Raw genomic sequence first — 24,511 nt, 5'->3', positions numbered from 1 at the left:
AATAAGCAATTTAATATCGGAAAAATATGAATATTCATAGCTAATCGCTTAAGTTTATTATATTTTATATCAAAAGTGATAATAATTGCAATTTAATTGCTGAAAACATGAAAAAACCATCGGCAGATGCTAAAAAACGTGTAGGGGTCCTGGGGGGTAAGCACGACAGACGTAACTTCCGACGAGTTTATATCAATACCCCCGTACGCATGTAAAAGCTATCGGTAACATACAGTGGGTTGCCATATTAATAGGGACAGTTCCAATATTTCCTGATTTTTATGTTTACTTTGTCTCTACTTCTAAATAACTTGGATATGATGGCCATTCCTTCGTTATTTTTGTTACTGGTATCATCACTGATACTTTTAAGAAGTGGCAACACTCTCAAAGTGCCACATCCCTCGAAAATTTAAGGTTTTTTGCACGTGGCCAGCATTTTTGTGAAAATGCGTGATTGAAGTTCTGGTAAATAAATATACATCATAATTATATTTACGAGTTTTAACAGTTTAGCTATACAAAAATGTCAGTTATTATTAATTATCTATTAATTTCTGTAATTTTTTTTTTCATATTTTATTTCAGTGAATAGTTTTGCCATATTGAGTCCAATGTTCTGTTTTTTCAGTATGGCTAGGTCTTCAGACACGTCCCCAAGAAAATTTCCGGAAGTGAAGACACTATTGTTAAACTCTCAACATTTCCAAAGGGATATAGCAGCCATTACAGGTGTTTTTAAAGTCTGTGGTTAACAGGATAAATTAGAAAATCAATCAAAACCTGCCCCTTGAATTGGATCACATTGGGAAATGTGGCAGAAAACGAATCACTACACCTCTTACTGGCCGCAAAATCAAAGACGTCTATCTCCAAAACCGCAAAAAGAGTCTGGCTCGTCTGACCATGATAATCAACGAAGAAGATATCGAAGTCTCCCAAAGGAGAATCCAGAGAATATTGGCTGAGGAGAACCTCATTGGTCATCGGCCAGCTAAAAAACCTCGCCTCACAGTTGATATTAGGAAAAAACTACTGGAATGGGCCAAACGCACCAAAACATGACTAAAGAGAACTGTAATATGGTAATTAACATTTTTGTGGTTTTAAAGCTTTCAAAAAATTCCATTAGTTTGATTATGGCCCTTTTTTAAGGTGTTCTTCTCTGACGAGTCCATATTCCAAATTTTGTTAGATTAATCATCGTTTGTCCGACGACGCCCAGGAGAGAAATTTCATCCGGACTGCCTTGTAGAGACTATCAAACACCCTACCAGTATCATGATGTGGTCAGTCATCTCTTCCAAAGGAATGGGGCGCCTCCACATCGTGCAAGGGACTATGAGGCAGGATCAGTACAGACAAATACTGGAAAATCGGTTACTGCCTCAAGTCGGAGAATGGTTCCCTGGTGGCCAGGAATACGTCTGTATGCACAACTCCGCACCCTGTCATAAAGACAGGACTGTCACTGCATTCCTTGTTAAAAAATATGTGCAGGTTTTACCTTGGCCGGGGACTTCCCCTAACATGAAACCTATTAAAAACCTGTCGGAGCTCACCAAGAGGGAGATTGCCGAGGAGGTGATCACAACGAAGCAGCAGCTCATTGAAACCCTCATCCGGGTGTGGCATCATTCTCCTGACCTAAAGGTTACTGCAAAATTGTGTATTGAGAGTATACCACGGCGTGTACAAGCTGTTATTGCGGCTAAAGGCGAAATTACGAAATATTGACTTTTTGTTCGATAATGTTTAAAAATAATAAAAAAATAAAATAATCGTAGAATTAAGGACAAATGCGGTGTTTAATTTTTCTAAATTCAATGTCCTTGTAAATAAGTAATAATAACCGCACCTAAAATCATACACATCTGTGTTTTATGAACACAAAGTGTAAAAAACACATTTTCCATAGGTGTCCCTATTAATATGGCAACCCACTGTATTGATAACGCAATAAATAAGAAATCGATATACGCTGGCAATACTGAAGCAGTTGTCTATGGATCGCTTCTCAAACGTCAAACCAGGGGCGTATAACTCTCGCATAACCTTGTAACCCTGATGGGAGGAGTTATCCTCAACCCAAATTCTTATAGACAAAGCTGTTGTGGCTGAAAGCTCAGATCTCATTGGCTCAGAGCAAAAATTGTATCTTGATCTCTCGCTCTCTACCGTAGCGACTCGTGTAACAGAAAGAGAAGCTAAGCATGTGTTATGCTCCGACAAAAAAATAACGGTAATTTCCAAGACGTCATTTCGCAGATTGAAGTCAGTTTTAGCGTAAATATTTTGAATTTTCTTTCACCCATCTAAAAATAATGTTGCGTGCTAGAATTCTTTAAGGTGATAAATTAATGCCGTGTTGTGTTAAAGGTTGCTCAAATGGATTCGATAATCCAGTGCTAGGAAGAAGCAGCAAGAAATACGTTTGTTTGTGTGTGCCATTTCGCGATTAAAATCAAAAATACGGTACTTTTGGGATTAAAAAATAATGCGTTGCCAACGCTTAATCTTCCAATCATCATAAAATATCCGGTCTATCTCCACCAATTGAAAGAAGGACCCGATCACGTTGTTAAATACAGGTACTAACCTCTCGTTCTTTGATACAATGTTCATGATTCATGAATGTACTTCATTGGCTAATAATTTGATTAATTTTCCTTTTCAGACCTATCCGTATTCCGACGCGATCTTATACCACGTATTAGGAGACTAAAATTGCTAAACAAAGCCACGATTACATCAAACAAGTTCATTTAAACCTCTCCAGAATTACATCATGTAAGTACCAGTATTTTCAATGATGTTTGCTGACGACAAAGCTGTGAAAATTATATGAAACCCTTGCAGGAGAACTTGAATAACTTCTAGTGCTATTTTGTGTATATATTCTTGTATTTTTGTGCAAGGTCAAATTAAATCCTATTAAGTTGTTGCAGTAAGACAGAAATCCTGGGTTCGATTCCTAGTTGAGACCGTTACTTTTTATTTTTTTGTGTCTTGTTCTGTTTCATGTTTTGTTTAGATATATTAGTATTATCTTCTACTTCAATGATAAATCAATGCTCAATACATCGGTTGTACTGACCCTGTTTTGTATTACTGTCCATTGTCTTTTTGAAAATAAAAAATATTTTGATGTGTGCATAGCTGTGGGTTTTTTTTTTTATTTTCCTTTTCCTGCATTCCAGTATTTTTTATTATATAATTTTTTTGGGCTAGTGAATGAACGATGTTAGCTGGGTGCAGGTATATTGTCTATGTTTGCTCTTTTTTTAAATGACCTTGAGATTTCTTTATGGTCCACCATATATTTACCTGTCTGGACCAAACGACCGTTTTATCTGTGGTCGTCTGTGGTTAAGGGGGTGACAAAATGGCGCCATACAAAAAGCCCGAAGATATCGATCTAGAGAGTGGTTTATTTATGCGTCAAACTTCAACGGTTACCAACGGCTTTACGTATTATCTACAAAACATCAACTTATTATGATGTCGAAGTCAAATGAATCAATGTAAGTTATTTATTTATCTTGTTTATATGGGATTATCAATAAAGATGTGCATCACATACCTGTATAACAAACATGTAAAACCTTCAATAAAATGTTTTATTTGTAAAAACAAACATTTTACCACTTGAACATTGAGCGAATAGAATCTTTTATGATTTTTATACTGCTCTTCATGTCTGGAAGGGGTCACAATGGCAACGTGGGTGCAAGCAATCAATGCAGCCCAGAACATGAGGAAAGTTTAATTTGTCCCTGAAAGCACTCTCCACTTGCTTCCTGGCTTCGTTTGTTGCTGGAAAATGTATCCACCTTCTATAAAGGTGCTCCAACACTGCCTTCATAAACACTTTGATGCATTTACTGACGGTTGTCTGACCTATAGCCAGCATATGGTCTTGCCCCACCCCACGTTGGTAACTTCCTGTGGCGAAGAAACTTATTGGTGCTAATACCTGTCAACATTATAATCCTTTTATTAATGATCGACATTGTGTTTTTACAAAGATATCATAATAATATTTAATGCACTTACTTTAATGTACATTGGAAGTCCGCTTGTACTTTTTGACACTAAAAAGGGAGTTAGTTGATCTATAAGATCTTTAGCCATTATACGAGATATCCGGAAGAAGTGTCTGAATTCAGTCTCTCCAAGTTCAAACGGATTCAATTGATCGCGTAAACGGCGTCTTTCAATCTTACGAGCTTCTTTGGAATCGTTAGCCTGCCTCGGTTCATTGATATACCAGTAATTTTGTAAAAAAAAACGGCATTATTAAAAAGTTGTTTTTATATCGAAAGTTTAACTGACAGCCAAGAGTCCGCGATAGATTTGGCGGGTTTTTGTCAATCGTCGGTTGGAATATTTGACAACCGTGCTCGCAAATAACGCCAACTGACCATAGACAATGAATTTTGTCAATTGTCGGTCGGAATATACCCAATCTACCATTGACCATGCTCGCAACTATCGGTAACTGATCTTATATGACGAATTTTATCGAATTTTGTCAATATCGGGCTTCATCGATCGTTCATGCTAGGGCCCCTGGTCCACATCTAACGACGGTCGCGACCGACTGGCTGGCGACTAGCACACACACAGCTATACGGTCGTAGGTATCGATGGTCTAAATCAAAATACAACTGTGGACGTGTGGATTTCTCATTTTCCCGCATAGCGAACAAAAGCGGGACAACAATGGCTTGTCATTTCCTCTCACACTCTTTGCGTAGCAGTGTCATACGTTTGATTATATGGTTGGTGTATTTGTTTCCGATTTTTAACATAAATATCGGATTTGAAATTGAATTTGAAAACTATGTAAAATTAAATATTTTAGTTCAGAGCATAAATGTATAACGGAGGAATAACTAAAATCTGAACCCAGAATTTATTATATTTATAGAGTTATTAAAGTTTTAAGAAGCAATGTGTTGTAAATACACACCACAGATAAGGAAAGGTTTAGGATGCTAATGGACTATCTTTAGAAGAAGCATTACCTACAGGGAAATGAAAAAAAAAATAGTGGTTTAGAGCAGTAAAAGAAGAACTTCAATGTTTTAAAGAAAATAATGCTTGGGAGTTAGTGGATATGCCAAAGAATGGTAAAACTGTAGTGTAGTAATAATGTTCGATATCGTGCACGTTTAGTAGCCAAGGGCTACATGCAGAAGAAAAATGTGGACTATTCAGACATTTTCTCGCCGATTGTTAGACATTCAACTTTGAGATTTTTGTTCGCATTATCTGTCAAACTTGAATTAGATGTGACACATCTCTTAAGCCATTAATCATGTCATATTTTGAATAAAATATTGTCATCTTATCGCGGGGTTTGGCAATCTTACTTATTGTTTTTTAATTCACTTTTACAGCGTGAATACAATAAGACTTCCATGAATGCCTTATACATGCAAAGGTAAAATGGATCAAAATGGATCCATATGTCTCGTTTTTTGGCTATCTGGGAATTGTTAATTATTCGTAATTGGATGAACGAGATAAGGGAAGTGACAGTTATTTTGTGTTAAATAAAACATGGTCTTTGTTCAAGAAGACAGGATGAACTAGCGTTTATTGAATATGTTATCGTACACATAGATGGCGTTAGTAGTATTTTGATAACTAAAATAACACCCCCACTTATCAAAATAACGTACACAGTACCTATATTATAAAAGGAATATAAACATGTTAATTTTTTACATCCTGCAAACCCAGCAACTGCATAAAATAATAATACTTGGTTTTAGCCAAACCCTTTGTAAATATATCTGCTGGCTTTTCAGCTGTTTCCAAATATTTCAGTTCTACAATTTTATCATTCACACATTCTTTACAAAAGTGGTAACGTATGTCAATGTGCTTAGTTTTTTTTATTAAAGCTATTTTGGGGATCAATGGTGAGGCACAAAATGAAAAGGCGTGTCGTGAAGGTCACTGTGTTTATTAAGTCAGTTTGAGCCGTGATGAGGAGATGACGTAGGACAAACGTTGAATACTCCGGTTGCTGCGGTGATGTGGTCTAGGCGGAAGTTGGCGACGGCGCGTTGAGACCGGACTCGATGACTGTCAGGCACTGGCGAAGAACGTAGGTCTTCAGGCACTCCAGTGCTGACGGGAAGGCCGAAGGTGCGGCGGACCTTGTAGGCGGTTGAGTGGGAGCGGCGTAGACCAGTGAGGATGCTGCGTGTCCTCGTGGTGGTCATGGTGGCGTGGAAGAAGCGCTGGTCAGAAACGCTGGAACCAGGGCGCTTGTAATCCGTGTAGCCCTGCCAGGGACGGCGATCTGGGCTAAGGCGCTATGATGATGTCCCGATGGAGTTCATGATTGTACGGGCGAAGCTGGGTAAATTGTCCTTTGCGCTAGTAAGAGGAGCGCGGGTTATCACTCGTTGATTCTTGTTAAATGACGGCGGACTGATGACTGACTGACTGTCTCGCTGCGTCGGGCTTATTTATACTACACGGCCGACGGCAACAGCAGGTAGTGAATTGCAGCTAAATTCGAGCTACTCGCTCGGTCTGGGCCTTTCGCGAAATTTCGGCGGCGCGGCAATTATGCACAGGCGGTAGACTCGAACCTTCTGGCGAGTTTTCGTAGTGTGCCAGACCGACTGCGACGTACGTAGGTTGCTTTGTTTTGATTTCAGCTGCAAGTACGTACCTAAGAAGCGTCGAGCTGCTTATTATTAATTATTCAATGGATTCTTCTCGATGCTACACTATTATTTGAAGAAAACTTAAGAGAACCCTGATTTTATTAAGTAATGATATGGTGTATGACTCCTTAGTTATTTCTTTTAACAAATTACTTAAATAAATAGCTTCTCTACAAGCTTCGGCTACATCAATGTACTTAGCTTCAGTGCTCGAAAGAGCAACTGTTTTTTGCTTCTTTGCTTCCCAAGAAATAACACATCCAGCTAAACTATAACATAAACCCGTATAAGACCTGCGATCATTGATATTGCTTCCCCAATCTGCATCAAAAAATCCTTCTAATTTTGGATTACCACATCTAGTATATTTAAATCCAAAATGTTTAGTTTTCTTAAGATATTTTAAAATTCGTTTAGCATATAACCAAGTTTCCTGGTTATAGCAATTGCTAAATTGACTCAGAAAACTTACTGCAAAAGCTATATCAGGTCTTGTTAACACCGCCAAATACATATTGATGTTACTACTGCATTCTTGAACGGGGACCCTGAGGAAACAATTTACATGGAATTACCATAATGTTTATTAGATTCTCATAAAGTACTTAAATTAAATCGAGCTATTTATGGTCTTAAGCAATCTTCAAGGGCCTGGTAACAGAAGGTCGATTATATATATATAAGATTAATAGTGGCTAGTTTCAAGCGAGGCTATTTTGCGAATGAGTACGCATATGTTTTTGTAAGGAAAACTTTTGTGCAGTTGAATAATTACACACGGAACAAGAAAAAGGTTTTTTTCCACTGTGGGTCAGCATGTGCATCGTCAATGATCCCTTTCGAGAACATGAATAATTACACACGGAACAAGCAAAAGGTTTTACTCCACTGTGCGTTATTATATGCCTCGTTAAGACTCCCCTTCGAGAGCAAGAATAACTGCAGTCAGAACATGAAAATGGTTTTTCTCCACTGTGAGTCTTCATGTGTTCCACCAAAGAGCTCTTTTTGGAACATTTATAGAAACAGTCAGAACATGAAAAAGGTTTTTCTCCACTGTGAGTCATCATGTGTAACACCAAAGATCCCTTTAGAGAACATGAATAGTAACAGTCGGAACATGAAAAAGGTTTTTCTCCACTGTGAGTCATCTTGTGTCTCGACAAATTACTCTTTGCAGAACATGAATAGCTACAGGCGGAACAAGAAAAAGGTTTGTTTCCACTGTGTGTCAGCATGTGTCTATTTAATGTATCTTTTCGAGAACATGTGTAGTTGCAGTCGGTACACGAAAAAGGTTTCTCTCCACTGTGAGTCAACATGTGTGTCTTCAAACTATTCTTGAGAGAACTTGAATAATTGCAGTCAGTACATGAAAAAGGTTTATCTCCACTGTGAGTCATCATATGTCTCGTAAAATGTCCACTATGAGAACATGAAAAATTGCAATCGGAGCATGAAAAAGGTTTTTTTCCACTGTGCGTCAGCATGTGTCTATTTAAAGTTCCTTTTTGAGAACATGAATAACTACAGTCGGGACAAGTAAAAGGATTTTCTCCTGAATGGGTGCGCAAATGAAGCTCTAATATTGACTTTCGAGAACAGCAATAGAAACAATAGGTACAGGAGTATCTTTTTTTCACAGGAGGTGTTTTCGGATCTGTCAATAAGTCTGACAAAAAAACAATTTAAACTTAATAATTATTCAGTTAATTCATAGAACGTAAAAACTTAATACAATAGAGGGCACGAAATCTTAATTCCAGACAAAATCGGTATTACCTGTTGTCTGGGTAATTTTTTCAAAGCGCTCGATGCATTCCCTTTTAACATCCTGGAGTTCTATGTCAATTTCCATAATAGGAATATACCCTTCATCTTTTTCTCGGGGTCCTTGTTCTGCCTTTATGGTAACAGGTTCCGTAATAATACTTCCTGAAAAAACAAAAACCCTTCCTTTATTGAACAGTGCCATCCCCGAGAGGGTACTATAAGAAAACGAAATGACTTCACTAAAAACTTTAAATTACAGATATAACGATTAGAGATAGCACTGAATAACCACTGAGAGACAGGTATTCGAATAGGGAGATGATGAATTAGAGATAGTACTGATTAACCGCGGAGAGTCGGGAATTCGGATAGGGCGAGGGACATGGTAAATTAGAAACAGTCGCATAAATTAGAAATAGGAGCATCTGGGTCGAAGGCTTGGAATAAACTCCCTCCGGAACTAAGATCTCTAATATTGTGACAATAATTAAATATTATAATTTGAGGTTTTACTCTTTAAGTTATTCCAGAAAAATAAAATATTCATTCTAGACTTGCAGTTCGGTAGTTCTTATTCGAAGTATGATACAGTTAAATATGACCGAAGGAGATAGTGTCCCATTAGCTCACTTAGTAGAGCGGTGCCCCGGCAAGGCAAGGGTCCTGTGTTCGAATCCTAGATGTGACCTATCTTTTTCTGATTTTTCCGTTTCAAATAATCGTTTAGGAATCGCTTACATTCCAAATAAATAATTTCAAGTCGATTACATTTTTATTTCAGAAGTTTATTAGCAAAAACTAAAATGCTAGATTGCAAGTGGCATATACAAGTTTATAAATAAATCCTTATTAAATAAAAGGTTAAAATTATCGACTCAAGGATCAAACGCAAGTTAGCACAATTATGTACTTAATTAAGCAACTATCGTTGCCGCCCGGTCTATGCTGACATTACAGACTTAATTAAATACCTCTTGTTACCGCCCGGTCCATGCTGACTAACTATCATGTAAAATAAGTTTAATTAAAGTTTCAAAAAGTATTATTGATTGACGGGACGAGATGAAAAAAATGCGCAAGTGGAGGGGTCATCACCAATACAATTGAAGGCAGGCTAGACGTTAAAGTAAATACTAAAATAACGACAAAAGGTGGCGCCGTGAACAAGCCGAATCATTGCCAAAACTCTGAAATCCACTCACTGGCTGTCGGAGTTGTCCCAGAATACTGCAAGCATTCTTTCTTTACATCCTGGAGGTCGAAATCTATATCCGTATACGGCATCTCACCTCCACCCTCTTCCTGGGACCCTGGTTCCAACTTGATGGAAGCACTCTCTGGGTTAAGAAAATCCATGTCTCAGTTCATAATACCTATAATAACTTCAACAATTAGTCCAATTTGCGAGTGGCTACAAAAGAGCTTACATAGGTAGCATCAGTTTTCACTTATTTTAAACTTGCTGGTGTGTACCCGGCGTTCCTGGGGGTTATCCTTAAAAGATAGAAACAAACCATTCAGAACTCTTTTGTAGGTCTTTTTATGATATACAATTCTGTCATATATATTTTTTTGATGTATCTCATAAGAATGAGACAGCATTAGCAATGTAAGCGCCCGAAAATATATTTTTTACGGCTTGATTACAAAACATCGATTTTTCTCTGCTTTCTATAAAAATATTGCGCATGTATTATGAATATAAACCTTTCGGGAGAAATTCTCTACATTAAAGTGGAAAGCCTATCAAAATCCATGACGTAGTTTAGAAGAACTAAGCGCACAAACAGACAGACACGGAAAGCGACTTTTCAAAGATACATATAATATGTACATTAAAAAACAAGTTCATTTTTAGGGAAAGTGTAAAAATTGTATCTTCATTTTAATATTGCGTAATTCAAAGCGTTCAAATTTGTCTCACATTTTCCAACATTTCACGCTTCTTTTTACACTGCAGTAGTAAATATATTTGATTTATTTTCATGAATCTGACACAACGCGCCGTTAATTTAAAGCGTTAGAGCTGCTGGGCTTTTTTTAATTCCGTTGAGATGACATGGGATTTTTAGGATCAAGGGAAAATGCGTTTTATTGACTACCGCGTTGAGTTGAGTTGAAAGTTTTAATAATAATAATAATAATTGTTGTTTATTCCTGAATGTGGGGAGGTGAGTGCAAACCCACACATTCCATTAAATATAACTACAATGTTATATTTTGTAAGCATAAAATTGTGATTAAGAAATTAGGTGAGCGGAGTGAGAGAAGTGTAATTTGACATATTCTGGTAATAAACTGGCACCTAAAAGGAGCTAAGATCTTATTTAGTCAGTTAAACCTACTTACGCAAGTTGAAGCGCGGCGGGCAGCTCCAATAGAAACGTTAGCAGAAAATTAAAAGTACTTAAATTTGGAAAAAAATTACGAATACGAATAAAAAGATTATTTTTATTAAAATAACCAAAACTATATAAAAATAAAACAAGAATTATACAGTTTTTACTTTATATAACTTAAATAACTAACCATTAAGCCGTGTCCCGCAATTTAAATAACCTAAACTACATACAAATACAAAACCTGCATAGTTTTTGCTTTATATAACATAACTAACTACCACCACGCCGTATACCGCACAGGTAGGCAGAGATGATTGATTGAATTTAAACATACCTTCAGAAAAGCCGTCGAACAACAGAATAGCGGTTTGGAAGCTACTTAAACGTCAGATTGATGTAACCATAGACAAAAGACAAACTTACGTGGTTTTCTTAAGTGACCATATGACGGTACTTAATTACAACAATTATATATATAACAAAATTATATCAAATAGAATAGAAAAAAGGATGCAAAAGAAGGAAAGAGATAAGAATGAGAAAAGGATTTCAATATAATAATAATTGAGAGATAATATTGTATTTTTAAGTATAAACGATTTTAATATGCAATTGATATGGTGTTTTTATTGAGCTTTTGAATTTTTTATAATTCGTTTCCAATCTTAAGTTAAGAGGTAATTGGTTTAACCATTTGACACCAAAATATTTATAAAATTGTTGGGCTGTGGTGGTGTTACAGCGCGGGATGGTTATAGAGCCAAGAATACTTTGTCTATTGCTGTTCGGAAAAGTTATTAAGTTGTCATTGTCGAAACAATCTTTATGTATTTGAAAAAGAGTTATTTTTTAATAAATAATATGAAGTGAAGGGACTTTAAATTCTTGAAATAATCTGATTGTGGGGTAATCATACGGTTTTTTCAAAATTATTTTTATTAATATTCTTTGGATGATTTCTAAAGGTAAGAGAGAATTTTTGAATGCTCTACCCCAACCAACAATTCTATATTGTAATACAGATTGAATTAGTGAAAAATAGATGGTTCTTAATAATTTAAAATTTAGTATGTTTCGTATTCTAAGAAAAATGTACAATAATTTTTTTAACCTTTCTACTATTGAATTGATTTGTAATTTCCACTTTATGTTACTATCTATAATTACGCAGATATTTTACATTAGTTTTAACAGTAAGTACAGAGCAGTCAGGTTAACATAAATTTGAAATTCTATTACAATTTATATGAGTGTATACTTATCTTTAAATTATCAGGGAATGAATTTTTATTGATGGTGAAAGGTATTATAAAAGTTTGTTCAGTATTAAGTGTTAACAAATTTTAATCGAACCATTTTTTGGTATGTTTATGTCTAATTCTGCTGTTCTTTGGGTTTCATTCCAAGTTAAATTCCCTCAGTTTAAATTGCTGTGTCGTCAGCGTATGAAATAAGTTTAGACATAATTGTGAGTTTAAAAATATCGTTCACATAAATGATGAAAAGAATTGGACCTAGAACAGTTCCCTGCGGGATGCCAAAATGTGTGGTCTGCGAATCACTCAGAGAGCCATTTAATTTAGCATTGCTTATCCAGTCACAGGGGGTTGTTTATCGGTTGTATAAACTTAAATTAACAATAACAATTTAAATTTCCAAGGTATTTAAAATGTTCTTTCCTTTTCTTCTTGGAAACAAGATACACTTTACATTTAAGTTTCTGTTTTGCAATAAACTTTAATTTTTAAAAATCGTAATATTTTCATTTCAAACATGAAAAAAGATGAAAAAACCTCGACACAAACATAATTGATTCAAAACAAAAAGAGAAATAAATATAACACAGACCTATTGCTTATAATAAATTGCAAGATAACTGTCACTTCATTTTATATCTCGTTCATACAACTACAAATGATTAAATATTAATAATTCCCAGAAGATGGCTAAAACACCAGACATTTCGGATCCATTTTGTCATCAATATTCTTTCGATTTTCGACTTCGATTTTTCAGAACTTTGTATTTAACCTTTGCATGCATAAAGAATTTATGGAAGTTTTATTATATTCAGGCGATAAATTTATTTATTTATTTATTGTTTGAAACATTTACAGAGTGTTCACAATCATTAAATTTTATATTATTTCGGTGGGAATGTGCACAGATATTAACACCCCAATTAAAAATGTTCACAGCATGCGTAAACAAGGTTTAGTCGATATTAGGCGGAGATGCTCGTAGTGAAAGAAAAAAAATACAAATATAATAATAATTAAAAAGAAATATAAAACATGAATAAAATATTAAGTATGAAATATAAAATATAGTAAATGTACAGAGAAAGGATAAGGAAGAAAAGTAAAGAAAATAATAAAGCAATTATATCTCTCCATAACATATCATGGTAGAAGATGGTTGATTTGTTTTTTAAAATATGCGAGACTGTTTGCGAATAAATCTATAAGGTCACATTCAACTGTATTGTACAGACGACACATTCTAGATAGTGGATTGAAATATCCAATATTGTTATTAAATATATCAGTATGGAATATATTTTGGCTCCTTAAATTATGTCTATTAGGGACCTTAATATGAATATTGCTCAGACAATTAGTGGTAAGAAGTTTATCATGAATAATTTTATTTAAACACGTGGGTATAGTTGCATCGTCAAAATAACCTCGTGTTACAGAACCTTGCATTTTGTAGCGCTTTACATATTGACTTTACATATTGCTTTGGTATTGAAAGTTGGTCCTGGCGTGCCTGTGAAAGTCTCCCTTATCCCGTAAGATATCATTAGACCAATCGAAAAAGTAACCTTCAGGCGGCAGCATCGAACGCATTGCCTCACTATCTACCTGGTCTTGTCTACTAAAGTCTATGGCCATAGCGGAGTTAGGTGAAACGTTGATAATATTATGATAAGGTATTGGTGGCATGCAGAAGGTATCCTCATCGCTCTCTTCGTGGTCGACGTCGCTCGCTTCGTCATCCTCGTCGCTCGATCTGTCCATATCCATTTCTGAAACAACAGAAAACCCAAATTAATTTAATGTGTCTATATTACGATAGCCCACTGCCTCTGGTACGGCTTATGACTCGCAATACGATGGTCGCGGGATCAAATCAAATAAATTATAATCCGAAATCGTTCCAGTGGTAAACATGTTCTATTGTTATAACTTCAATTCATGTTACAACCAAAATTAACGTCACAATCCTCTTTTAAGTTTATATTTATTGTACTGTATTTATGTTAATTACTGATATAAACATGAAATAATTGTCAAATAACTCCTACGCCAAGCTCCAGAGCTAGCACTCTTCATTGGAGTAGAAATTCAATCATATATGTTTTTCACTATTACCTATTATTACCTAATTTTATGTACAATGTAACAATGTTATAAGTTAAACAATAAAAAAAAAAAAAAAAAAAAATTTGTAAAACTGTTCACTAACTATCTAGGAGAGCGACCCTCTTTCTAAATATAGTGGGTGATAAATGAGCTATTCATCGAAACCTACAAAAAGTTTACAAGGTTTTTAGCTCAACACTTAAAAAGAATATATATGGAATGTTTATTTAATTATCGATCTAGCCAACACAACCAAGTTAGCGAGGATACAAAAGAGTACATAGGCTTATTTAAGATTATTTACGGTTCTGGTTATACATACAAAGCAAGCAAATAGTAAGTTAATTATCTGAAGCTTTCGCGGTAGAAGCGTATTACAAAATAGAAAATATTCAAATTCGTCGCCAAAAAACCGCGAGCGGAGAAAAAAGTTTTTTTGACGCGCGATCGTTCGAGTGGTTAAACACGTGGGCATAGTTGCATCGTCAAAATAACCTCGTGTTACAGAACCTTGCATATTGTATGCATAAGCGCTACAAAATAAAATAAAACTCGAATGAAAATATAAATGATAGTTTTTAGTCTATGACTTTATTTTCGTCTATGTATTATCAGCATAACCTAAAAATTACCGCTGACGCATGCTTTGTCGTTGCATCCTGTAGATAGCGTTAGATTATTGTATTCCGACGATTGACGCCGATTCTCTCAACGGATTTGAATCGTCTTATCTTCAATGTCACTAGTATATCCTTATTTGAAAATATTTTTACAGTAGATTCCATTGCTTGGGAAAATATTAAAACCGAAAGATAATATTCATATCTCATACAAATTGGAGTTCCGTTAAAACAACGTTCAGTTTTGGGAAGTTTCAGACATATGTTTTGTGCACAACAGAGCCATGGATCAACTTAATCCAGAGAATGTATCCATCAAGACGGAACCAGTGCCCCGGGAAGACAATGGAGGTGAAATGCCTTATACGGATATGGATTTCGACCTCCCAGATGTAAAGAAGGAATGTTTGCAGAATGCGGAGAGTGCTCGGACAGCCAGTAAGTTGCGTTGCACATTATTTTTGAAATGTAGGTGTTTATTTATTTATTTAACGCCCAGAGGGCTTTTACATGGTTGGTAGTATAATTTTAATTTGACAGATATTTTGAAACATAAAAAATAAGAACAAAATTAATTTTGATAAAAGCTATGCAACAAGTCATACAAACACAAGAAACAAAAACAGAAAATTAAAGCTATTTGTAGGTTTACACGATGTGTTTAGGAGTACTGTTGAAATAAATGTTTTAAATGATCCACAAAACTTGCCATGTTGGTATTGAATATGTCAACATCACCCAAGTAATGATTTCCCATGGTGTGAAGTCGTTGTATCGGAGAGTGGGCAATGTAGTTGCGCTTATGTTTGCTGCTGTAGAATATTGTATTTTGTCGTGTTGTTACTGTGGGTGTATGTATATTAATAAGTTGCAGGAGTTCACAACAGTCGAATTTAGAGTTGAGTATTTTGAATAAGAACGTGAAATCGTTTATTTTACGTCTAATGTATGTATTATAAGAAATTGTATTTTAAGTCTTCGACAGGGATATTTAATTTAAAATTTATAAAACCTAGATTTTTTTTTTTGTATTCGCTCAATGTTGTTAATGTGAATTTTGTAAGATGGAGACCAAACTACTGAGTTATATTCAATTAGACTTCTTCTAGAGATACGTTTAATAGTTTAATGGCTTGTAAAGAATAAAAGTTTTTAGTTGTTAAATACTGATTTTCGGAATCCTTGTCCGTTTTGAAATATTTCGCAGACAGGACAAAATATACTTGTTCATAATGTCCTCTCTTGCTTTACCTATATAAGTACTACAGAAATCTTTTTACTTATTCTCACAAATCTCATGCTGCAACCTTACTTTATTTGGGATATAATAAAGTTCAATTCATTACAATGCAATGAAAATACAATATTGATGCAATAAAGCATTATTCCATTGGCTGCAAACAACAAAACGCCGTACTGAAGGTGCTCAAGAGTAAACGTTTTATCCTTCTTGAAGGATCACTCTTGAAGTTGACATCTGGAGTCCTTCATATTTCTTAAATTAATTTTTATTATTACAGTATTAGTAGTGTGCTCCTGTAGAAGTGGACATTGCCCACGAAACATGTAGATGGTTTTTTATAAAAATTATTTGATGTGAACAAAGTTTTTTGTCCTTTTAATAAAATAATTATATTATCACAAAGCAAAAAACTTTTTCACAAAGCGATAAAATTTAATTTGTTTTTTAAGATATTTTTATTTTAAAATTATTTATTTATAATCAGTATTGTTTTTTTTCAACATTAACAAGTAGTCCTACATCATGTGCCCATTTAAGCAGTTGTTTAATTTGTCTTTGTAATGTAATAACCAGTTCTAAATCTACCAAAGTTACAACAATTGACTAGTTCACTATAAACAATGTCCCCAGGAGATACGCTAATAATTCTGACCAATTTCTTGAATTTCTCATTAATTTTATAATAAATATAAGATCGAATTTAGCACAGCAAGCTATGCAATGTGATGACGCAATACAAATAAACGAACCTTCTGAGCAGAGAAAGAAGCTTTAGTCATAAAAATCACCACCGATTAAATCGAAAACACTGTTTCTTCCCTAAAATGAAATGTATCTTTGGAGCACTTAATCACAACCAATGCATTGAAATATCTCTGTAAAGTGCTTATCGTACCTCTCACATACCTAGTCAATCTGTCTATAACTGAAAGCATTTAATTCAGTTATATTTGCAGATGACACTGTTTTGGTATTTGCTGGTGATGCGTGGGATAAAACTTATGCTAAGTGTGAGGCGGGATTGAGTGCAGTCAAAATTTAACTTTATTAAAACCTGTTAACCTTAAACATGACCAAAACAAAATATACAACTTTAAGCTTTTCCTCTGTAAATCAGCCATCTTTGGACCGTTCCTGAAAAAAACATGGTTTTACGCAGAATTGCAATTGTCAACCTTTGGAAAGTGTAGACATTATCAAATATCTCGGCTTGATAATTGGCCATCTAAAATGGAACAATCAAAATAAGAAATATTCTATGTAAACCATCTATGTATGTGTTATGTACTTAACTTATTTGATTGAATATAATTGTAAAGCTGCTCGTCTCGACGCAGGAATTCCCTGGTAAGATGAGCAGCGGAGGAATTTATTATTCTTATCTTACACCAATGTAAGTCTATATCGCATTATTCTAGATAGGGATATAAACTTACATTGGTCCGGTTTTATTTCTCATTTTCATCCACGATATGACAAATACTTAACTTTATATTTTATCCATTAACTTTATAAGCTGTATATTTTGTACCTTGTAGATTAAAGTACTTTACTTCCTTATATTTTTAACTATATTTTTATATTTATGTTTATTGCACATGTCGTGCCGTTGTTATTTCAATAAATAAATATTTTTTTATGTTCACTTAGTGAATTTCGTGGGTTATATTATAGACCTTCTTTGTAAATCTGACTGATCATAATTTTTTTCTTGCAATTTTATTTTTATTATTTCTTTCTCATGTTCAAAATTAATTCTCATTTAAAAATTTGAGAACCCCGTAAAAAGCCCCGAGTGCTTAAAATTTATGTATAAATATATCACATACAAATTGATTTTTTGTTTTTACAGGTAGCATTAATGAGAAAAATGTTTCAAACAAGGCAGAACTAGAACAACAAGAAGAATATGGTGGGGGAATTCCATATATGGAATTTGAAATCGACCTGCCAGATATTAAAAAGGAATGCTTAGGTCACTTTGATAGAATTACCCAGACAACAGGTAAAACCGAATTTCTTTGTTACAATGAAGAATTCGTGCTTTTTTTTATTTGAATGGTATATGATTAATCTTTGTTGACACTAAAAACGTTATATTCCTAATCTTTTTCTGGTTTATTGACAGGACTGAAGAAGCGACCCGTAAAAAAACGATTCTCCTGTTCCCATTGTAACTACTCCTGCTTTTACAAGTCAATCTTAGGACTTCACTTGCGCATCCATTCTGGAGAAAAACCCTTTTTATGTGCCCATTGCAGTTATTCATGTTCTCAAAAGGGATCTTTGAAGATACACATGATGACTCACAGTGGAGAAAAACCTTTTTCGTGCTATGACTGTAGTTATTCATGTTCTGTAAAAGGTAGTTTGACGAGACACATGATGACTCACAGTGGAGAAAAATCATTTTCATGCTCTGACTGTAGTTATTCATGTTATCAAAGAAGAGATTTGACGGTACATAAGATGACTCACAGTGGAGAAAAACCCTTTTCATGCTCTGACTGTAATAAATCATTTTCTAAAAAAAGTAATTTAACGGCACACAAGATTACTCACAGTGGAGAAAAACCCTTTTCATGCTCTTACTGTAGTTATTCATGTTCTCGAAAGGGATCATTGACAAGACACATGCTGACTCACAGTGGGGAAAAACCCTTTTCATACTCTGACTGTAGTTATTCATCTTCTCCAAAGAGATCTTTGAAGTTACACATGACACAGTGCAAAAAAACCTTTTTCATGCTCTGACTGTAGTTATTCATCTTCTCAAAAGGATTTTTTGAAGTAACACATGATGACTCACAGTGTAGAAAAACGTTTTTCATGTTCCGACTGCAACTAGAGATGTTCTCTAAATGGAAATATGTATGAACTTATGGTTTTTTTTTTATATATTAACTCCACGCAGGAGGCCCTGAAGAAAATATTTTCCCTCAGGGCCTATGTAATCTTTGGGGATGCTGTGTGGTGGGTCTTTTTGTGGAGAGGAAGGAGTGAACATGGGTCGTGAAGAGTCCCATGTTGTAGGAGGGAGGAAACACAGAGGCCGGAAGTTCGTTCCATGGCCGAGCTGTTGAACTAAAGAACGAATCGCAGAAGCGACCCGTTCTCATGTGACAAATATCAACCGTGTACAAATGTTTGGCGTGTATCCCGACTACGAACCGGTGCCGAAGGGATCAATGACGCTAGTTCCTCAGAGCATCTTCCATTATGATACCGATAGAACAATGACAGCATACCTACCTGACGCCTGTGCTCTAAAGATTGCAGTCCATTTGTTAAGATTGGGGAATCTATCAAACTGACCGCCCGTTTCTGCACAGAGTCAAGGGTTTTTTTCAGGTATTTAGGGGCTCCGGACCAGAGATGGCTGCCAAATTCGACAGTAGGGCGCACTTCCGATTTGTACAGGGTCAGCAGTTGTGTACTATTAAAGTATCTGCGGGCCCTGTACAGTACGCCCAGATTCTGAGAGGCAAACTTTACTCTGGCTTCGATGGAGCCCCCGTACCTGAGCTGGTCACTTTGTAACGTAGCTTGTCACATATATTAATAAAAACTTACCGTATACCGGTTATATGCTCCACCATAGCTTGCAGCAATAAGGGGAATGAAATGATGACACAGCAATATCAATTGTGATAACAACATGAAATATATTTGAGTTAAACTTGATTACAAGAGCAATACTTAAATTAGAAAATTAGGGGTGGTTGGCTATTTGATAGCACAACGTAATTTGAATTCGGCCACGACATTTACTTGTATGATTATATTAACTATGAAGCTAAAGATAAGACATCACCACTGAGCGCCAGTCTAGAAAACTCTTCTAAACGAATTTATAATCATGGTGATATCTAAGAGATTATGTATCTAATTCATGTGGATTAATAAAATTGTCTCACGTGCGTATATTAAATCTCCGACATTCCAAACAGCCCGTCCTGCGATGCGCTTCCCTCCTGCCTCGAAAACCAACTGCCGGCTTCTCTGGAATTCAACGCTCAGCTACTTGAATTCAACGAGTGGCGGCTAAAATTTGATGCCAACGCGTGTCTTGAAGTTTTGCTATGTAAGCGGACAGTTCCTACCGCTACAACTTATAGCTGACTCTCAGTGGAAAAAAAACTATTGTTTCGTGTTAGAGTACCGGATAGCTGGTTGGGGGTCTATCTTGAACATTCGCACAGAACGGCTCAGCATAGCTCAAAAAGAGACTGAAGAAAAAAGAAAACATCTTTCAAGTAAGTTTTTAGATTCTCACGGCCAAAAGCATTTTTGTTGTTTGTTTTTGGGGTGTTATGCCGTGTTGCGCTAACTCCTTCTTTAGCCGACGTTTCGGACAGCGTTGCAGTGTCCATCATCAGGGCAGATCCGGTAGATCCGAAGATGTGTAAAAAAAAAAAAAAAAAAGTCTTTCAAGTCTACAATATACAAAAACTTCATAAAAACAATGTTATAATTAAACCAAAATACGAAGAAAATAACAACACACCGCCGCAGAATAGGAAGCGCTTTTCAGGAACTAGCTTTGAATTTATACTTGTAAATACTTACGTCATGTACAAACTTTGCTTTTAAAACTTATTAAAAAAAACGTATTAGTTGTAACATGAATATTATTTTTTCTTTCATATTAATTATTGTTCACAGTTATTTTTTTTTTTTTTTTTTTTACAGTATTACCGCACAAGAGTCCCAACTGCTCCCGTCTGGAGCCAGTGAGACTATGGCATCCCCAGTTGGGGTATGTTGTGAGGCTGAGGGTATTGGGGAGGGGAGGGAGATGGGGAAGAGGAAGGTGGGGAAGTACCTGGCTATTCAGATCTGGTCACCAAACACGGCTAAAGCCATTTCAAGCAACGTTTCAATTCTGAATGGTGGTCTTACACCAGGGCGATACTGAGAGTATCTTCCACTCTGGAACGTGCCGCAAATATACTATATATTATTTTAAATTAATTAATTGTGAAATAACACAAATTAATCAAATAAAATTTATTTGCGCACGCCGGGTTCGAACCCGCGACCTTCGGATCTGTAGTCAAAAGCGTATACCACTAGACCACGCCGGCCGTCGTATTAAACAGAAAGCTAAGCTACTTAAGACAACTGTAATTTGATAATAACTGTTATTTATGGGTTTGTACATCAATGGAAAATAATTTATTATATTTCATTAATACGTGATTTTAACATTTTTTTCTATTGTTTTTTGTATTTTGATATTTCTCACATTTTCTACTTTAAAGCTATGTAAATGGCTCATGTTGTGCCTTGTGTTTTTTTTTAATAATAAATGTTTTAATAATTATAAAATTGCACTTCTCAATTGACAATTCGGAAGACTGAAATGCTTCCGGAATTGGTACATTTACTTTTAAACGTATATGCCGCGTTACTCGACATTTCTCAAGTTTCGATTAATTTAATATCCATTTATTATACGTAAACCTACCAAAAGAAATTCTCTAAACGATAGTGAACACCCTTTCTAACTCGGTTGCATAGTTTAGAAGAACTACACGCACAGACAGACGCGGATAGCGGCTTTCTTTTATACTATTTAGATAATAAATATAAACCTTTAAAAATTATTAATTAAAAATTTTAACTTTTAGCTTAACTTTTCGAAAAAAATAAATAATGAAATGTGGCATTGAATCGAACAATGACATCATATAATATAACATTGCATTATAATAAATCTATGTATTCTTCTGTATGTGAAATAATTGTAATTGATGAATTCATTATAACGAAGAGATCTTCATTTAGAGTCAGAAGAAGAGTCTTCGTTTATACGATGTGTCTTATATTAGCAATGATATGGGTAGTTTTATAAAAGTCCAATTTCCTTTGCGGTTACTGCTGAACAATAAAAGGTTGAACCCGACCCACTGTTTCAATATGGCTGTCTCCTCTTATTAACCCGGCCGTATTCATACTGTAACGATAGTCCACCTTATTAACCCGGCCGTATCCAAACTGTAACGATAGTCCACCTTATTAACGCGGCCGTATCCATACTGTAACGATGGTCTACCTTATTAACCCGGCCGTATCCATACTGTAACGATGGTCTACTTTATAACCCGGCCGTATCCATACTGTAACGATGCTCTACCTCATTAACCTGGCCGTATCCATACTGTAACGATGGTCTACTTTATAACCCGGCCGTATCCATACCGTAACCATGGTCTTCCTCAGAGGTGGAACATCCACACGTTCGCCAAAAGGAGCTCTGATATTTAAACCGGCCGTTATGTTACATATAAATGTATCCAACATCCAAGCCATATCTTAGCCTGTAATTCAAACTCTCCGTTACGGGCGTATTACTCTAATAGACCAAACAGCCAATGGCAGCACATCGGTAACACCACGCTGTTATACCATACATTCGTTCGTTAGAAAGTCAATGTCTTCACATGTCATTTTGTTATTACAAAGTTGTTTTAGTGGTTTTCCGGAAGATTTCAACACACAGTGCCTAAATATGTTCGCTATGCTGACTCTTGACATGGCCTGACTCGAGTATCTGATTCACTTGATCGTATCTTCCTCGGGCGTCCCCGACTTCTGCTACCATTCGTATTTGCATCATACGTCCTCTTTATACTCCTTTCTTCGCTCATTCGCTCTACATGCCCAAACCATCCAAGCGTCCCTTTCTTAATCTAATTCACTACGCTTACATCATCCCCTGCACTCTTTGTACTGCACTTTCGTATTAAAAATTGAAATAACAAAACGTCGTTGCTGTTTTAATCGCGCAGTCAATCAATTAATTGAAATAAATCACAAACAGTGAGGCATGTTACTGAGAGTAGGACGAAATTAAACTGAACACATTGAAAATGAGATCCCTGAGGCGTATGTACGGTAAAATATATTACGAAGACTTCCAAAAGGAATGCATTGCCGACGAAAGGATAAATATAAGGAAAGGGGTGCTTGAATAGTTGGGAACAGTATCAGTGCAGTGTCAGGGGAATGTATGACGCAAAAATAAACACTTATAGTGGATCATGTTAAAAGTTGTAATAATGAAAGAGTATCTGAGATGATGTTCGAATATGGATGGAGCAAGGATTGGGGGCCAAAACACAGTTGCTTGGCGATCCATCCACTCTGACTACTTCTGAGGAGCAACGGCGTGATGGTTAGTTATAATTCTCATTATAGTTAGGGAATCTCACTTATCGTATTATAAGGAATTTAATGTTTCATAATCATGTACATAACATAACAGAAAAGGTATATTATAAGCAATGATTTTTTTTAAATATAAAAATGTTTTAAATTTAATTTAAATTTAAGCGCATCAGAATAATTTTGCAATAATTTAAGAAGTGAAAAGTTGTGTTTTTGTTTGTTACAGAGTTGACAAAGTAAAAAGGATTTGGATCTTTGAAATCTGATTGTTTGTTTAAATGATACAATAAATAATTATTTATGACAGATTGTACTTGTGATGTTTAAAAGAAGACAGTTATTATCAAAAACGTAATAGAATGACAATGAAAGGTTTGTATTATTTTGTACATTTAGTACCTAACATTTGTCATGTGTTCGTTTGTTTCTTACCTGTTCTTTTTTTGTTCAAGAATTATGATTTAGAAAAATAAGTTTTTATCGCAGAACTAATAAAATGTCAATAAAAACGTATTTTTTTCGTACATTCATTATTTACATTTTTCATTTTGTTTATTTACCTACATCTGTTTCCAATCCCTTCATTCAGCCACTTTTGTAACCCATGCCCAACTGAATGGTAATACACAATGGTTCGCCGATATCCCAAACACTGGAACACTTGTAACGGAGCTAAATGTGGTTAAAAGGTTTTATGACCTCTTTTTAAAAGTAAGTCTATATTATGTAATAAATATAAATCCTATATCGTTTGGCCCGGTTCATGGAAAGGGAACAAATGGCAAAGGGGGGTGAAGGGTACACATTTTAAGTCTATCCAATTTTAAAACCTCACGCGCAACTAACTAATAAGTTAATATTATTGAACTTAAATCATGTAAGTATCATCGTTCAATGACCGACCTATATTGAGTGTATTTAATAATAATATAGTTTTGAAATGCTTTCCGATCTTTCTCTAATACCAAACACGTTGGATAAAGCAAAAGTCATGCATGAGTGCGCACTTTTGTCCAACATCCAGTCTCCTTTATCCAATATCCAACTTTCACACACAAGATTTCGTCACTTTGTCCAACATCCAAATTAAAAACGTGTTTTCTGCGTAATTTTAAACATTTGGAATGATTTTTTTTCAATAATAATATTTTTTATCATCATAGTAAGCCTACAATTAAGTTTATTTCATTTTATATGCGTTTTTCGTAAAAAAAACTTTGAAGGGCTATTTCTCCCGATTTACGTTTTGGTCTGTTGGATAAAAACGAACTAGGGCTACGAAATATATTATTGAAACTAT

The 24,511-nt window shown here is 35.2% G+C and overlaps 1 protein-coding gene across 2 annotated transcripts; it reads right to left on the bottom strand.

Annotated features, from left to right (window-relative positions):
• Positions 1–6,242: 6,242 nt before the first annotated feature.
• Positions 6,243–11,192, bottom strand: LOC149413873 (uncharacterized). Of its 2 annotated transcripts, none has more exons than XM_089644038.1 (4): positions 11,142–11,192; positions 9,668–9,838; positions 8,475–8,627; positions 6,243–7,240 (listed from the first exon to the last, which is right to left on the bottom strand). In XM_089644038.1, exons 2-4 carry the CDS (start codon positions 9,819–9,821, stop codon positions 7,188–7,190), a joined length of 360 nt encoding a protein of 119 aa, XP_089500164.1. In that variant the 5' UTR covers positions 9,822–9,838; positions 11,142–11,192; the 3' UTR covers positions 6,243–7,187. The 2 variants fall into 2 exon arrangements, with proteins under 2 accessions (XP_089500164.1, XP_089500166.1); XM_089644040.1 differs by having other exon boundaries at positions 9,755–9,838; positions 11,142–11,152.
• Positions 11,193–24,511: the final 13,319 nt, after the last annotated feature.

This window comes from Hesperophylax consimilis, chromosome 20 (assembly GCF_061612785.1).
Source record: "Hesperophylax consimilis isolate HC1 chromosome 20, BYU_Hcon_1.0, whole genome shotgun sequence".
Lineage (NCBI taxonomy): Eukaryota > Metazoa > Arthropoda > Insecta > Trichoptera > Limnephilidae > Hesperophylax > Hesperophylax consimilis.
This window is presented reverse-complemented; position numbering and strand designations above follow the sequence as displayed.